The sequence below is a fragment of the Panicum virgatum genome, chromosome 7N (genome assembly GCF_016808335.1).
Source record: "Panicum virgatum strain AP13 chromosome 7N, P.virgatum_v5, whole genome shotgun sequence".
NCBI lineage: Eukaryota > Viridiplantae > Streptophyta > Magnoliopsida > Poales > Poaceae > Panicum > Panicum virgatum.
This window is the reverse complement of record NC_053151.1, coordinates 38,123,551-38,140,853: the sequence shown is the minus strand read 5'-3', so window position 1 is coordinate 38,140,853 and position 17,303 is coordinate 38,123,551. Positions and strand designations below refer to the sequence as shown.

Genomic DNA, 17,303 nt, shown 5'->3' with positions numbered 1-17,303 from the left:
TTGGTGGGGGGTGCTGCACTTCGGATGGCTCCTGCCCACCGTAGCTCGCGCCGCCAGCGGGACACAAGGCCGCGGCCTGCCGGCGGTGTAGCGAGGAGCTCTCGGCCTGTTGGACGGTGGCGAGTTCCACCAAGTTTCTCACCTGGCGGTGAAGGTCCCTTTGGGCCGGATCCTCCGGCTCTGGTAGCGTCTGCAGGAGGATCGCGGCTGCTGCGATGTTCTGGCCTGCACGGAACTCCTGCGGGAGTTGCATGCGGGCGTCGTTGACGATGTCGTGGTTGACCCTGCGTGCACGCTGATGTGCGGGACCCACGGGGTTTATCCCTTTTGACCCAGAGGGGGCTCGCGGAGGCTGTTCCACGAGCAGAGGCGTCTGTTGGCGGCGGCGAAGATCCTTGTCATGGGCCAGCGCGTTGGCGAGCGCATGCTCGCGGTGGTCCGTCGGGGTGTGCGTCTGCTCGGACGGCATCACTTCTGGCGGCGGGTCGCCGTCGGCCATGGAGCACATGCGCGGCGGCACGGATGTCCCCTCCAGGTGGTTGTCCCCCATGCTGGAGGAATCACCCAGGGGATCCTCGAAGCACAGGAGGTCGTGGACAGAGTCGGGGTAGCTCTCCGTCATGACCACAAACTGTGACGCGGGCTGGAACCCCTGGGCGGCCTTGCGCAGCTCCCGAGCGTAGACGCTCGCGGCTTTGCATATGCCAAACGAGAGTCGCTCTGAGAACGAGCGGGGTGTCGGGACTAGAGGTCCGCCCATGAGCTGTCGAGAGACATTGGCCAGAGAGAAGAGGACAAGGTTGACATCCTCGATGGCGAGGTTGGTGGCCATCATGAGAGCGATGCAGCGGAGCACCGCACGTGCTGGCTGTGATGGCCTGTGCTTCTTGATGCGCCAGCGAACTGATCACCGACGCCTCATGTTGCGAGGCTTAGGAGGAGGAGGAGGAGGAGGCTCCTCTGTGGCCGCCTGAGCGGCTTCCTCCTCGTGGAGGCGTAGTGCACCGAGTTGGTCGGTGACGAACTCCAGGCTTACGAACTGGAAGGTCTGGGAAGGTGGGAACGGTGGAGGTGCCCACAATCCGTCGCGGGGGATCGTGGGAAACTCCAGGGAGCCGAAACGGATCGTCTCGCCGTGGCTCGCTGCTGAAGCGGTGAATAGGGTGATCAAAACCATCCAATCGCCGAAGCAGTGAACGCACAAAGTGCTCCCCATGGACAGTGCCAAAACTGTCGCTGCGGGAAATGGGTGACTACAAAACTACTCGATTGCTCGTTTGTTGTGCGCTTGATCGGATATGGTCCAGCATGCAAAGACTCGAGGATTTAGACTGGTTCAGGCCGAATGTGCCCTACGTCCAGTATGGGGGTGGTGTTCTTGCTCTATTGCTCTCGAGCTCGGGTGCTCAAAGTTCAGAGGGGAGCTTACAAGCTGGTCAAGCAGTGTCGAACCTCTAGGAGTCCAACCCTTTCCTACGTGGGGGGTTTTTCCTTTTATAGTCCAAGGTGGGGCCCCCATTTACATATATCTAGCATTGTGTCCTGGAACCGTTGGGGTGTCCTTTGCTCTTGTCAGTCGTCGGGGCCCACTCAGTCGGTCGGGAGTGGGTATGTTTGATCCTAGCGATCTTCTAGGGCAAGGTTTGATCCTGGCGATCTTCTTGGGCAACGCGTTCCTCTGGCGTTGTCCCATCCTGGCTCAGTCGGGGCGGCACGACTACTCTGATGGTCGCTCGGGGGTCTCCTCCAGTCTTGTCCGTCAGAGCCTGCGTCCCTTGTCCGCGGGGCCATCTCGCGTAGCTCCTGTCACCAGACGGCACGCCCGGTGAGGGGTGTCTTACCGAGGTCTGCCCGGGGGCGTCCGGTCACGCTCACTGGCGTAATGAAATGGTGTGCAGAGGCAACCATCATTACAGTGGGGGGCAGCGTCTATGGACATCCCCTCCTGTTGTGTCGTGGGGCCCGCGCGAGCGGCGCTGTCCCCTTGTCAGGGAGTCCAGCTGCCTAAGCCCTTGCCCCATGATAAGGGGAGCTGGCGTCCCCGAGCCTGCACGAGGCCTATCTTGGCCGGCATGCCTGTCAGGAGGCGCGGTGTTCTTGGAGCGCACGTCCCGGGTCATCGGCATGGCTCTAACCCGGGGCCCTAGGTCGGGGGGCCGCCACGTGTCCCGGGAGGTCGGGCTCCCGGACTCGTTGGCTTAGCAGTGAAGGCCGCTCCCCTCGCCGGTTAGCGGGCCCGCTGGGGATCCCGGGATTACACCCCCGTCAGAGGCCCCCAAGCGGCTCTGTGATTTTTTAATGATTGTGGAGCCGCTGGACTTGGTCTTGATGACCCCTGACCGGGGCGTCCCATCCAACTGTCCGCGCCCTCAGCTTTCGGCGTGCGCCAGCGATGGCGTGAGGGGTCCGGCCCATCTTGATGGCCGGCTGAAGGGCCGTGGAATCTCGAGGCCGGTCGTCGCATCTTATCGCTGTGGCGCAGGTGCCTCGTTTTCTCCCGTTCGGGACTGCCTCCCATTGGTGGGTCGTGCGGCGATCGTGCCCCGAGTGGCGCAGCGGTTTGTTTGGCGAACTGTCGTCGTCCCGTTGGCGTTTAAGAGGGGGTTTGATTAGTCGAGGGCTCCTGGTGTGCCCCGTTTGGCCGGCCCACTGACTGTTGGGGCCGTTTGTGCCAGTGGTTGCCTATAAATAGGGGTATTGTGTATACATGGTTCCACACGAGTAGATGGATCATGGGAATCTCTTTGGTAGTTTTCTTCCTCACACCCTACACCCGTCCTCCAGATGAGAATGGTCATGGCTTATGTCTCCGGTGCTAGAAGAATACTTGCAAATGGCGGAGGATCTTTCTCAGACATGAACTCGCCAACGAGTTCATCCCGCCAACAGCTGTCCTGCGCCGACAAGTCCGAGTGCTTGCTACTGGAGTTAGGCAAACCAGGCCACTGGTCTGTCGGCTCCCTTGCCAATCGGCCACGGTCGGAGGAGGTGAACCCTACCACTTGACCTAGATGGCCCGGAATGATGGGTTCGGTGAGCTCGATAACGGGTACACCCATTTAAGGACAATCCGAGTGAAGTCCGACCATGCTGCGGACGGCCGGATCGACGGAGCCCCATTGGGAGCACTCCACTGCTCTACAACCCACATCCCAGTCAGATACCCGAGCCGTCAGCCAGCTCGGGGGGCCTAGTTGGCCTCCACCTGGAGGGGATTCCGTGGAACGCTAGAGGCCGGATCGGACAAGAAAATTTGAGACGACCCAACTGCTGCCGGGGCAGGTCGGGCTTGGGCCGCTTGGTGCTCGTCTCGGTTTTTCTTCCCTGGTTCTTTGAGTCAAGGCGGCGCGGAACCCTCAGCGGACTGGCCTTCGAACCTTGAGATCAAATCGTGCGGTTGCGATTCGTTTGAGACATGGAAACGATTCGCCGTCTTTCCTGCAATTGGAAACTAACTGACGACGAGGATTTAATTGGAACTATAGAGTATGTACCCGTGGAGCCGATGCGTCGCGCCGGTTGCCATGGAGAGGTCCATTGGTGGCGGTTCGTGTCTCGACGTGGGCAGGAGCAAATGATCAGTTGCCATTGCGATGAAGTTCAACTTCAAACAAGTAGCACCGGATGAACAGGTGCTGGGTCACCGGAGTATCCGGTCGCCATTGGATAAACCGATGCAGGGGCATCGGTGCAAGTTGCAGCATCTCAGTTGAAGAAAACCAAGAAGCACCGAATGATCCGACTTGTGCAAGTGAAGAGCGTTGGACTAATCGTCGGATCGTGTACCAGAGAGCATGTTTGGGGAATCAAGGCACACTCTTAAGGTCCGGATTATCCGACGACCAGTCGGACAAAGGCATCAGAGTAATTGTGGCGTGCTTGCAGGCGCAGAAGAAGAAAGTCCTAAGGACCGAATGATCCGACGCCCGTCGGAGTAACGCGTCGGAGCATCTGACCCGTGCTGCATCAGAAATTTGAAGACCCAACGGCTACCCTAGTCTGTGAGTGACCAGATGATCCAACGCTACCAGATCGGATTATCCGACGCCCTGCGCAGAAAATGTTTAACGGCTCTAAAACGGCTAGTGAACTTTGAGGGCTATATATATGGGTTCCCCCGGTCATTTGAAGCTTGCTGGAGTTTAGAAAAGTCCCACAAATATCCTCAACACCTCCAAGCCAACCAAAGTGCTTATTGATCACATCTTTAGGTTTAGCACTAGTTTAGCTCTTGAGTGAGTGAGTGAGCAAGGTTGTGTGCCTTGTGCTCTGGTTCTAGGAGTGAACCATCTCATATACTCGGTGAGCCGACCATCCTTGGAGTTTTGGTGACTCGCCGGCAACGTCATCGATCCTCCGGCTTGGTGTGGAACAGCGATGACAAGCGTTGTGCGGGGAACGTGGAGACCCCGTTCCTTGGTGGAGAAGCTACTTAGTGGAACCCGGTGCCAAAGTGATCGTGATTGTGTTCACGAAAAAGACTTGGTGGCCGAGAAGTAATACACTTTGTGAGTGCCTCAACAACGTGGATATATGTTTGTCTTTATGGCTAACCGAACAACGGGATAAATCCTCGTGTCACAAGAGTTTGCATTCTCTCATCTCTTTTTAAGTTTCCGCATTTACTTATTACAATCTTTGTGTGCCTTTACTTTCTAGAGTAGAATCTTGATAGGATTGGCTATAGATTGCATAACTCTTTTGGGATGAGTGTTTTTATATTAAAAGAACACTAGTTGCACATCTAGATAAAATGATTTTTGTTTAATTTATGTGCAAATAGTTAGAGCTTGGTTAAAATTTTTAGTATGCCTAATTCACCACCTCCTGTTTAGACTCCCAACACCCGATTGCTTCCACAAACCCCCTCACCTCAACTTTAATCCCCCCACATCCTCCCCGAAACCGGATCCGCTGCAGTTACCTCCTCTGCAGTTGGGTCACTGCCACATAGGCCCCACGCGTGTGGGCCCCACGCGCAGTGACTCAACTGCACGGCGGCCAACTGCAGCGGAGGCTCGTCCGTCCTCCCCTGCTTTTAAACCGCCCTTCCCTCCCCATTTCCCCACGCCTCCTCTTCATCCCTCGAACGCGCAGAGGCGCACAGATCACATTGCCACACGCCGGCGCTCGCCTGTACAAAACGACCATGGCTGTGGCTTCGGTCGTGGCGGTGCTCGTGCTCGCGCTGGCCACAGCGTCGGATGCGGCCAGCGGCGCGCCACGGAGGAGCCCGCGGCCGGAGGCCGACCTCGTGACCGGGCTGCCCGGGCAGCCGGCGGTCGGGTTCAGGCATTACGCCGGCTACGTCGACGTCGGCTCGCGCGGCGGCGGCGGCGGCAAGGCGCTCTTCTACTGGTTCTTCGAGGCCGAGCTGGAGCCGGAGAAGAAGCCGCTCTTGCTCTGGCTCAACGGAGGTACGCAGGCACCATTTCTGAGCCACTGGGTTGTTTCTGTTTCTTTCCTTTCCTTTCCTTGCTCTGTACATCCCGTGATTGCTGCCCATCTCCGATTCTTCTTGCATTTGCTTCTGTTCTCCCGAATGGAAGGCTGTGGCGTTCCAATCAACTGCTCTGCCAAAATATGCCATTTCGCTTCCGATTCCAGCGTGATAGGAATCAGCATAAACCGTCACATATGCTGTATAGGCCACACGAATCAATAGTAAAAAAAAATCATACAGTTGGAATCGGTGATGTTCTTGCATTCCTCTTTATTCTTTCCGCCAACGAAAAATGCGTCGGCAAGTCGGAAAGCTCATGCGTACATGCCATGGCCCGTGTGGCGGTCACCGTGCTGTGCCGCCACGGAAGAGCGATGCTTTCCGGCAGCAAAAGCTCCCCAAAGCGAAGCACCAGAACCCACTGGCTGGGAGGACGAGAGCCCGGGAGCATGCGTTCAGATCTCAGAGCAGCACGCTGCAGACTGCAAAGACCAAAGCCTTCCCTCCCGACGCAGGAAAAAAGACGCTGGCGAAAGGGCAAAAGAAGGCTCGAGGCCGCCATACGAGCGGGCAGCAGGTCCCGCGCCGTGGAGGGAGGGACCAGGCGACCTGCGAACGCGATGCAGTTCCTCAGCCCCCGCACCTGCACGGTGCGCGGCATCGGTGACACTGGGAGGCGGGAGCCATCAGACGCACGACCAGATATTGTTCTCTCTCTTTCGCCTTGTCCTTTAGCATTCCTTCACATGGCTCTAGGGGTCCAATGGGGCACCACCACCACCACCAAGGGACGCCACAGTAAAGATAAAGAGAGAGCGGCAATCCTAGATTTATGTTATTAATTAGATACTACTAATGCACATGGGTAAGTAAGTGAGCAAATCTGGCTATGATCCTCTGAAACCAAAACTAGAGAATCCAAGTGTTGGGGCACAGGAAGGAGCAAGTACTCTTTTGTCATGACGCTTCATGTGTATCGGTCTCAGTCAGTCCAAGATACTTGTGTATCTTCAGACTTGTGTGATAATTTTTTTAGAGTAAGTATTATAGCATGCTACAAACAAATTGAATCCTACGTGGAGAAGAAAAAAAGAAAAAAAGAGAGAAAAAAGCGCACGCTTGACTTGCTGCCAGTTGAGGCGGGCGAATACATCTCTGCCGATGGGCCCGGGTGGAGGCATGCGTTCGCACGCAGCCTGCAGCCGGCGCATGCACGAGCACTCAGCCGGCTGGCGGGTTGAATTATTAAACCTGCTCTTATTCACATACTCTCTTCGTTCTGAAATGTAGGACCTTCTAGATTGAGAGTGAATTAAATCATCTTAATTGTACATTATTTTTAGATCTTTCTCAATAGAAAAACATGCATGTAGCCACGTAGGGAAGGTGCATGTGGGGAAGTTGCGTGAAAAAAACATGATGCTTTAATTATCACATATTTAATTATTCACGTAGAGTTAATGTTTAATAATTAGAGGTAGAAGAGTCTTTTCTTTATTTCCATAATTTGTTAAGATAGAATATCAAGTGCAGTAGGCGCTAAAAAAAGCAGTAGGCGCTACTACTCGTTTAATTTACATAATTACATGGAAGTACGAGTCTTTGACGCTTTGACCGCCAGGGAACCGCAGAGCCACGGGCAGAGGTGCCTTTCTGCTTGGCAGATCAGCTGTCTCGCCTTTGCATTTGTTTTCTCCAACTACTCCAGCTCGATATAGACAGTGCCGAAAAGGCCTACGCCTCTACTACGTATAGCTTGTAAACAATTCCCGTAGGCGCATCTGGGAACTGCAGTAGCAGCCAATGGCAATGGAGAAACGGATAGCCGGATGGGCTGCCGATCGGGTGGGCGAGTGACAAAACACTCGTCACTCGTCAGGTTCGCAACACATGCACTGTAGCAAGTGCGTGCTCGGTGACTTGCATTCTGACTGACTGACTGACTGATGCCTCTGTCTCCAACAGCCCTCACCTAAATCCGAGACTCATTCCTCCCTTTGGGTCACGCACCCAAACCTTCCGTTCTCCAACAGGGGAGGGATCTAAAAATATCCCCGCAGAGCAGATCACCGCATGCACCGCCTGCTTTCCTCCCTGCCGAGCACCGAGCCTCCCTCCCCGTAGACGGCGCCTCCCTCCCTCCCCGCCGAGCCGCGGGGCCACAGGAGGCGCGAACGGCGCCGTGGGAGGCGAGGACTACGCCGAGGAGCTCGGAGCCGGCTCGAGGCGGCGTCAAGAGGCTAGCCGCAGCGGGGTGGCGCGGACGGCGGTGCAGGGCTGCGGCAGAGGCCCGTGCGGGTCCTCGTCGGCGGGGCACCGCAGGAGGACGAGCCGGCGGCGCGGAGCCGCAGGAGGACGAGGCGGCGGGCGACGCAGGGCCGCAGGACGGGGCGGCGCAGCAGAGGCGCACATTTGGGTGAGGAGAGTGAGACGCATATTTAGCTATCCTCTCACCGACGACGCAAAATGGGTTGGCTGTTTAGGCTCTCTGTTGGAGAACGTTTTTGGACACTGTTCAGGACCCAAAACACTGTTCGGGACTCAAATTTGGATTTGGGTCGTGTTATTGGAGATAGTGATGGTCTGAAGAATCTTGATCTGATGGAGCCATCTCCCCTACGGGACGTGCAATTGCAGGGCCTGGATGCTCCTCTGTCGCCTACGGCGCCGCGCAGGAGCTGGGTCCGTTCCTCGTCAGGAGCTACGGCGCCAACCTCACCCGCAACGCCTACGCGTGGAACAAAGGCAAGAAAGCAAGCAACGCACATTTTCAAACTCTGGATTTTGAATTCTCCGTGAATTTCGTGTGACTGGGCACTCGATCGCAATGGTTTTGCTTTTGCAGCCGTGAACCTGCTCTTCCTGGAGGCGCCGGTGGGCGTGGGGTTCTCCTACACGAACCGGACGGCGGACCTGCGGCGTCTCGGCGACCGCGTGACGGCGCAGGACTCGTACGGCTTCCTCCTCAACTGGCTCGACAGGTTCCCCGAGTTCAAGAGCCGCGACTTCTACATCGCCGGGGAGAGCTACGCCGGTGAATCACACGGCCCTGAGCCTCAGTTTTTCTTAGCTGCATCGTGATCTGCGACAAAAAAAAAACGAAACTGAATAACCCATCGCTGCATCTTCTGGTATGCGTTTCTGTAGGGCATTATGTCCCGCAGCTCGCGGAGCTCATCTACGACGGGAACAAAGGGGCCAGCCGGGACAAAGTCATCAACATCAAAGGTTTCATGGTAAGCACTAAGCAGCCTGGAAACTTGACAGCAAAGATGAGGCTCCTTATGCCTGCAATCATGCCGTTAGGATTGCTAACCAGCTTTAGCTCAGCAAATCGGACATTAGTTAGTGTTCTAGAAAGATAAAGTGAAGGAGGAAAGGAAAAGATGTAGAAATGAATCACTGCTGCTGCTGCGCTGTGTTGTGTAGTAAAAATAGATGATTCTAAAGATGATGGACAGGCATAAGCGTGCATGCGGATACACCCCGCCGCCCCCGCGAGCTTTACCGCTTTAGTTTTTAATCGCCCTATAACCAGGATGGTAAAAAAAACGTGGTTCGCGTCAAGCCCTTTTTGCCTGCTCCAGGCAGTAATAATTTCACGCATGCTCCTTATTATAAGCTCTATGAAAAAAAAAATTCACGCGTGCAGATCGGGAACGCGGTGCTGAACGACGCGACGGACCAGCTAGGCATGGTGGAGTACGCGTGGAGCCACGCCATCATCTCCGACGAGCTCTACTCGGCGGTGCGCCGCGAGTGCGACTCCTTCAAGGAGGAGGCGGACGGCGGGCGCCCCGGCAAGGGCTGCTCCCCGGCGCTCCGCGCCTTCCTGGGCGCCTACGACGACATCGACATCTACAGCATCTACACGCCGACGTGCCTCCTGCCCGCGGGCGCCGGCGCCGCCGCCCGTCGGCGCCCGGCCGCGAGGCTCGTCGCCGCGCCGCGCCTCTTCTCCAAGCACGTACGCGTTGTTCTGCGAACACGACGCGATCGCACGAGTTCATAAGATCCGTCTGGCTGACTGCTTTTCTTTCGTCTGCCTTGCCTGCCCGTGACGGTGGTGGGGGGCGCACCTGCAGGAGGCGTGGCACAGGCTGAAGCGTGTGCCGGCGGGGTACGACCCGTGCACGGAGTCGTACGTGACCAGGTACTTCAACCGCGAGGACGTGCAGCGCGCGCTCCACGCCAACCGGACAGGCCTGCCCTACCCGTACTCGACCTGCAGGTCCGCACGCCAGCATTCCTCTCTCGGTCTCTCCCTGCATGCGGTGGCACTGCCAGCGGGTGTGCCCTGTGCTCGCCGCGATCATTCCCAATTACTCATCCATGACCATGATCCATCTGCCGCCATGAATACACCAGCAGCAGCAGTGCAGCCCCGGCCAGTTCCTTCTCGGATCTGGCACGGTTGCAACTTGCACGCGGCGCATTGACTCCTCTGCTGCCTGCGATGCGAGCCAAGCTTGCACGGTTTCAGCGTCCTCTCTGACGGAACGTGACTGTTGTTTGTTGCGTGTTCCTGCTGCAGCGAGGTGATCAGGAAATGGAACGACTCGCCGGCAACCATCCTGCCCATCCTCAAGAAGCTCATGGCCGCCGGGCTGCGCGTCTGGGTCTACAGGTGACTCGACGGCTCGAGCATTTCTCCAGCCAGCCTTGCTGAATGCTGAACCATTGGCATGGCACGTTTTGCAGCGGCGACACGGACGGGCGGGTGCCGGTGACGTCGACGCGGTACAGCATCAACGCCATGGGGCTGCGGCCGCGGCAGAGGGCGGCCAACCGGACCGCCGCCGCGGCCGACGTGTCGACGGAGCGGTGGGGCGGGTGGCGGGCGTGGTACTACCGGCAGCAGGTCGCCGGGTGGGCGGTGGAGTACGAGGAGGGGCTCACGCTGGTGACGGTGCGCGGCGCGGGCCACCAGGTGCCGCTCTTCGCGCCGGGCCGCTCGCTCGCCATGCTCTACCACTTCCTCCGGGGCCAAGCCCTGCCGGCCGAGCGCTCCAGCTAGCCGGCCGAGCTCCCCTCGTTCGCTGTTGAAGTAATTGATCGTTTTGCTTGCTTGCTTAGCTAAAAGCTAGAGCTTGACTGGGTAGGTGGTGCTACACTGCTACGGCGCTGTGTTGCGCGAATGTACTCACTGCAATGGGGAGGCAGATGTAAACGTTCCGTGGAATTGCGTCCACCTCAATACATGCAACAAGCCCCACCTAGATCTAGTTGATGAAATGTACCACAAGCTGGCTGCGTACCAAGCATACCGTGGTCGCGCGGTCACACAATCAGTGGCCGCCTCCGTCCGGCTTTTTACTTAGGCGGCTCACTAAATGCTCCTATATCGTTATAAACGCAGAAAACAACTCGCCCAGAGCAGCATCGCAAGCCTGAAGCTCAGAAACAAGAATTGTGCGCCAATTATCAACCAACATTGCGCTTGTTAAATTGGGTTGTCTAACTACAGGTTAGGCAAGTGCAAATGTTTCATCATGAACAGAACAAAGTGTGGAAAATTGCCCCATTTTTGGACTGATGAACACTAAGGTCAAAGTCAAAGCATTGGCAACTAGAACAGTAAACGAAAGATCGTTTAGACTTGTGTGCTCCAAACTGTTATAAGAGCAACAATTATCCAAACGGGAATGTAAGCCCTGGCCCTCAAACTAGAATCAGAATTGACAGAAATTAAAATGTTCATGGTTCATCATTTATGTTAAGACTGGTGGAAAACACGAAACTCCCAGTAAAATCTCCAGATCACAGGAAAAGAATCAAGAGCAAAGCATCCATCTGGAACTCCAGGAAATAGATCATTTGTTGAATTGAACATCTAGTCGGGTGCTCAGATATTCCTGCAATAACATCGTGAAGTGGATGTGTTTTAGTTCCACTATTTTAACTGGCAAACAGCATGTAGCCTATTTGATGGGTGTCAACTATAAACAAATACTTGGTGCTAAATCAGATAGTTTAACCACAAGCTACAAGTGTTTCTCATCCACAGAATAGTGTGAAATTTGCACCATTGGAAGACTGAAACAACACAAATATGTTTCTCAAGTTCTTTGCTGTGTAACGCACATCAATCAAGTACCAGAAAGTCAAAGCATTGGAGGCTAAAAAAAGGAAAAATAAAAAGACTATGGGCTCCAAACTGTCATAAGAACAGCAAAGCAGCAAACAGTAATGTAAGCCCTGGAGCTCAAACTAAAATCAGCAATGACAGATTTAAAATGCAATATCCTATCGGTGCTCATGATTAATCTTGCATGTTATATTGACAGATGAAAACTCCATTAAAATCTCAGCTCACAGGACCAAAATCAAGAGCACATCAACCACAATCAAGCACACATCATCCATCTGGAACTCTAGGCATAGATCATTGATCAAATGGAACATCTAATTGGCTGCTCAGATATGGCACTAAGATATTCCTGCACGGCAATAGCATCATGGAGTTGACGTGCTTTAGGTCTACAACCTACCGAACAGCATGCAGTCTGGCCCTTACACAAAGCTAAAAGCAAACAAGACAGCGGGGCATTAATGATGTAAGTAGATGGTATTTAAGATTTTTGAAGGATATTGTGTCCCTGTATCACCAATCCAGGTGTACACAAGCCAAATGATAAGGGAGCTGATAATAGTTGTAATAAGACTAGGGAAAGGAAAGGTAGTTCAAACTGCAGAACTGTGCTACGAAGCCATAAATGTGCCAAAGGATGCTCTTTAAAAGAGCTCTTAGATATCTCCTTTGGTCTTGCACTCTTGCTACGAACATGGATTTGATGGAACTATTGGATCCGATTTAAAGTCTTAAGTGAAACAAATATTCCTGCCACCATCTCAGATTGTTATTTCGGTCATATGCAGCATTACTAGTGTTAGGTCCTACTGAGCCCAAAACTGGGACAACCTGTTAATCTGTTAAATAATACAAGCATTGTAGGCTTCAACAGAAATGCTATACAGTACACACATCTGTTAGCTCAGTATATCGAAATATAGGATGATTTAAACCATTTGGTCTATCTATTGCAGAACTACGCTCAGTTTCATATGTCTATTGACACATCACAAGGACTATACAGAAGTATTTGTACGTATGAGATATAGTTAAAATGTAGACTACTATTATATGCCAGGGTCCCTTCAAGTTTCTAACATAGAAATTGAGTATCCAGTTATGCCACCAAAAGAAATGAAATGAAAAACTCACTCAGTTATAGATACAAAACTGCATTTAAACTCAGCCCCTCACTATGAAAGCTAAAGTGCCATGCACCACCAAGTGGAAGAAAAACTCTTAGTAAGAGAATGGCAAGAGTACTGGTGAATTATAGAACTTATTACTTGACATACTAACATCATATAGAGCTAAAAGTCATAACAAAATTTGAAATTTGTGGAATGGTACTCCAAATATAGCACAATGTTCCGAGGCTGTGATTTTTATCCATTAAACAGAACTGTTGATTCCAGACAAGCATTTTAAGCCTTTAACAATGCAACTGATGCAGGCTCAAATCCGGCGGCATTTGTTATCAGTAACTGATTAATCCAAGTAGCGAGAAAACAGTGTAGCTACTGGATAACACCAAGCAGCCAGAAAAATAAGTTATTCACCTCATATATGAATGAAACCTTAAATCCAACAGGACAGCTAATGGGAACGCAAAAAAATTGCACCTTGATACCATCCATCAAGCCGAGGATGGCTCTTCAGTCCCCTTATTCGCCCCATTTCCGCCTCCACCGAGGTTCGGCGGATCACTGCCAACGGCATCAGACACAAGCGAGACAGGGCGGTGTTCGATGACCTCGTCGATGAGCCCCCAATCGTGCGCCTCCTCCGGGTCCATGAACATGTCCCGCTCCATGCACTGCTCGATGCGGTCGATGGCCTGTCCCGTGTGTTTGGCGTAGATCTTGTTGAGCCGGTCCCGCACCTTGAGGATCTCCTTGGCGTGGATGGCGATATCGGAGGCCTGCCCCGACGCGCCGCCGGAGGGCTGGTGGATCATGACCCGCGCGTTCGGCAGCGCCCGCCTCTCCCCCCGCGCCCCGGCGGCGAGCAGGAGCGAGGCCATGGAGGCCGCCTGGCCGATGCAGAGCGTGGTGACGGGGGAGCGGATGTACTGCATGGTGTCGTATATGGCGAGGCCCGCGGTGACGACCCCGCCGGGGGAATTGATGTAGAGGTGGACGGGCTTGGCGGGGTTCTCGGACTCGAGGAAGAGCAGCTGCGCGACGACGAGGGAGGCCGTGTCGTCGGTGATGGGGCCGTGGATGCAGACGATGCGCTCCTTGAGCAGGCGCGAGAAGATGTCGTAGGCCCGCTCCCCGCGTGAGGTGTGCTCGATCACCATGGGCACCAGCCCATACTCGCGGCGCGGGGTGTACCCAGACGCAGCCAGCGGCGCCGCGTGCGCGGAGGAGGAGGAGAAGAAGGCCCGCGGGGCGGCGGCGGCGAGGCGGCGCAGCATGGCGGCGGCGGCGCTAGGGTTTTGGGGATTGGGTTTCGGCGCGGCAGCGGCGAGGCGAGGTTGGGACGGGGAGGTAGTGGGTAGAGTCAGACGAGTGGGGCCAGAGGGGCGCATGGTGGGGTAGGGTGGGGTCCCAAGAAATCCATTGGTGGGGGAGTGGGGGAGCAGGGTTAAAAATCAGCCGGTTTATCAGTGGAGCCCGGTAGCGATAATCAATACAGATTATCGTTGATATTGGCTTCGATTATCATGATAATCGCGATTATCGCTAAAATCGGCTTCGATTATGAGTCGATAATCGTTGATTATCGAACGATAATGCAATCCCTGTCCGGACCCGTTCTAGTTACAGCCGGTTTCAAATTGGTCCAAATTCAAAATTTAAATTTAAATTTTAAAAAATAAAAAAAATCTAAAAATACTTCAAGTTGCGACGACTCTAATGGTGTTAAATTTTTTCAAATATTCGTTAATTTAGTATACTTTGCGGGCATATGAAGTTAAATACAAAAACATGTATACAAAAATATACAAATACATTGTACTAATGTAAAATTAGTACAAAAGAGGGTTGGAGGGTTCATTTAGGCTAAAACATATTATACAAACATTCATTTAGTATATTTTGCGGGCATTTGAATTTAAATAAAAAAAAGAAAAAAAATTGAATTTGGTCGGTTACCACTCAAACCGACCGGTTACCGCTCAAACCGGACCGATATACCGGTCGGCTTATCGATAGGAACCGGTTGAATAGAGGTCTTTGATTTAAATTTTGAATTTGATTGATTTTTATGGTAACCGATCAAATCGGACCGGTTTATAAAAAAAAACCCTGTGGGAGGAGAGGCTTGTAGCTGAGGCCTGACCGCCGGAGACGGCTCGCGTGTCGCGAAGGAGGAGCAAAATCTTACGGTCAACTGCAACGGGAAACTACGGCCCACGGGAGAGAATGAGTCCCGCGGATGTTATTGGTTTGGGCTTAGCTGAGCAGATTGGGCCCTTCGAGAAAAAAAGAGTAAGGAATTCACGGTGAATTCTGGGCTTTTAAGCTAGGCCTTGGTTGTTGTTCCAGCGATTTTGGTGCAGGGGCGCTCCTGTGGAATTGTCTGGCTGCGTGGCATTTTAGGTGGCAAATTTGTTCTGTCGTGTAGTAAACTCAGTAACTAGTGAACAAGAAACCCCTCAAAAAAAACTTGCGAACAAGTGATAAATGATTTTCTATCATACGGTAGTTTTTTTGCCGAATGAATTGTTGATATGGGAGAAAAAGAGGAGAGGAGAAAGAGGGTTTCGGACTTTGGGTCTACAATTCTGCATTGATCATGACATTGATTAGTGTGCTGAGTGCTCACTAACGTTGCGGTTAGATGCCCACATCACGGTGTCAGCTCAAAGCCCTTGCCAAATCAGTCAAAATCACAACGATTTTGGTGAATCCAGTGTATTCCCCTACTTTCAAAGAGGTCGGAGTTAGTGCTATTAGCGGCTCCCAGTTGAGGTTACAAAAAAAAAAACAGTAGACCTATCATGTTTGGCTAGTTACCACAGCTCTTGCCGTACTTTTCCCTAAGGTGTGGCTAGCAATTTGTCAGCCGCGTCTTACGCAAAGTTTGGCTAAAAAAAGGTGTGTATACAGTTGAGAAATTCTAGCACGTTAGAACCATGGCGCGAACCAAACAGTTGCAACAGGAAAAATGTGGCAAAGTTTCCTAACCATGGCGCGAACCTGACACCTTAGGCAAGGTTTCTCAGCTCCACAAGCTTCAAGGTTGTCTTGCGCACGTGGTTTCCTTACCTAACGAGTGGCCAACATGGTTCTCCGCCTTGAGGGAAAACGTAGGGGCCTTGTACTGTTGGTCTGTTGCTCACTACCAGCACGATAAAAGTAGGGGCCATTTCTTTACTTCAAATAAAAAGTAGGGGCCATTTTATGGAAGGGAACGCTTTACATTTTCCAGAAGTTTCGGTGACGTTTTTCCAAGCTAGCGAACGAGAACGATCTTCCAAACCAATAAATTTATGAAGCAGATGAACAGAGAGACAGAGCCGTCCGCATAATGATCGGCTACGGGTAGCCTGTTAGTTTTTGCGGGTTTTGTGTTCGCGCTACTCCGTCGCTTGCATTGTGCTAGTATTTAGTACAGCGGCATCGGTGGCCAGCACCTGTCGCCTCGTTTCATCACCGGATTTGGACTTAGGAACGGCCGTGAACTGCTGTCGGCATGACGGCATGTACTACAGGTTCGGGGCTTTATTTATTTTTAAAAGGAAGGTTCAGAGCTGCTTTAAACGAAGAAAGAAACGTGACAGTACATTCCTCGCGGATGCGCGAGTTCGGATTTGAACCCAATCGCATGCCAAAGTGCCCAGCAGTGTCCAGTTTTCATGCAATTGGCCGCGAGCCATCCTTGTTCACACGTGCGTTTTCGTGCACGGGCCATATTACCTGTCGCTCGCGCAGCGCTTCTTTTCTTTTCCGGAACCAGCCTTTATCTATCTGTCCCTGTGCATGCTTAACAACATCTGCACTACCGCCCTCTGTTCAAAAGGCCTGCTTTCGTTTAAGCACGTTTCATTCTTTTTCCCAAAGGCTACGTACACCGCACAGCACAGCTAATAGGCTTGCTACTGCTAGGCTGCAGGCTACGTCCATTTTTTTTCTCTTCGAAAAACAACAGGCGACGGCCAGTCGCACGGCAAAAAGCGGTGGTCGGCGCACAGTGGCGCCTGAGCAAGGGAGCACAAACCGAGCTCCGACCACATAATCCGGCAATTTCCCGTACCCGACGGCGGCGGCAAAGCGGAGAAAGGCTCGTCCGGCACGAGCGCAATTCCCATCGGTTAGTGGTACGTGCGGTTAGTGGCTAGTATGGCTTGCTATTTTAAGTTGACACACCGAGTTCGCAGGCCATGATCAGCCGTCTGTCCTCGTGGCAAATTGCTCGCCCCGCGTGGATGCGGGACAGAGACCTGATTGGCCAGTCGGCCAGTCCTGATGGAGCGTGGACAATTTACGATTGGTGGATCAGAACAGGGATTTGTAATTAAACTTGGGAACTTTGGGGGATTTGTAATTACAGTGACGGCCCGAGTTTGTATTTTGATCGATTTCTGCCGGATTTTGTAGAAGCATCCGAGTTGTGACTTTCTCAGTTCTCACCACCACCTAACATCCTCCCCGCGTCCATGCAATATCTAAAGACCAAATGATGCGTTGCGCACGGAAGTTTTTTTTTTTTTTTTTGAGAAAGGGCAGAGCGAGCCATACGATATGCAGTCCACAAAGCTGGCATACTCGGGTCATTTACAAATTACAATTCGGCACATGCCTCACGCCCTTGCCTGCTACCGGCTGGCCGGCGACC

The 17,303-nt window shown here is 53.0% G+C and overlaps 2 protein-coding genes across 2 annotated transcripts; one reads left to right on the top strand and one right to left on the bottom strand.

Moving 5' to 3' along the window:
- The first annotated feature begins 5,060 nt into the window (after positions 1-5,060).
- On the top strand, positions 5,061-10,668 carry LOC120683308 (serine carboxypeptidase-like 35). Its single transcript, XM_039965378.1, has 8 exons — positions 5,061-5,417; positions 8,081-8,188; positions 8,289-8,477; positions 8,591-8,679; positions 9,096-9,410; positions 9,529-9,674; positions 9,978-10,070; positions 10,145-10,668. The coding sequence occupies exons 1-8, from the start codon at positions 5,150-5,152 to the stop codon at positions 10,458-10,460; spliced, it is 1,524 nt and encodes a 507-aa protein (XP_039821312.1). The 5' UTR covers positions 5,061-5,149; the 3' UTR covers positions 10,461-10,668.
- A 325-nt stretch (positions 10,669-10,993) lies between these two features.
- On the bottom strand, positions 10,994-14,044 carry LOC120682764 (ATP-dependent Clp protease proteolytic subunit-like). The gene is made up of 2 exons (XM_039964773.1): positions 13,139-14,044; positions 10,994-11,298 (listed from the first exon to the last, which is right to left on the bottom strand). The coding sequence occupies exon 1, from the start codon at positions 13,933-13,935 to the stop codon at positions 13,153-13,155; it is 783 nt and encodes a 260-aa protein (XP_039820707.1). The 5' UTR covers positions 13,936-14,044; the 3' UTR covers positions 10,994-11,298; positions 13,139-13,152.
- Between the last annotated feature and the right edge of the window lie 3,259 nt (positions 14,045-17,303).

Coding starts and splice junctions, on each gene's coding strand:
- LOC120683308 (XM_039965378.1), top strand. CDS start 5,150: ATGGCTGTGGCTTCGGTCGTGGCGGTGCTCGTGCTCGCGCTGGCCACA. Junction 8,189..8,288: donor CGCCTACGCGTGGAACAAAG/GCAAGAAAGCAA, acceptor TTGCTTTTGCAG/CCGTGAACCTGCTCTTCCTG. Junction 8,478..8,590: donor CGCCGGGGAGAGCTACGCCG/GTGAATCACACG, acceptor GCGTTTCTGTAG/GGCATTATGTCCCGCAGCTC.
- LOC120682764 (XM_039964773.1), bottom strand. CDS start 13,935: ATGCTGCGCCGCCTCGCCGCCGCCGCCCCGCGGGCCTTCTTCTCCTCC.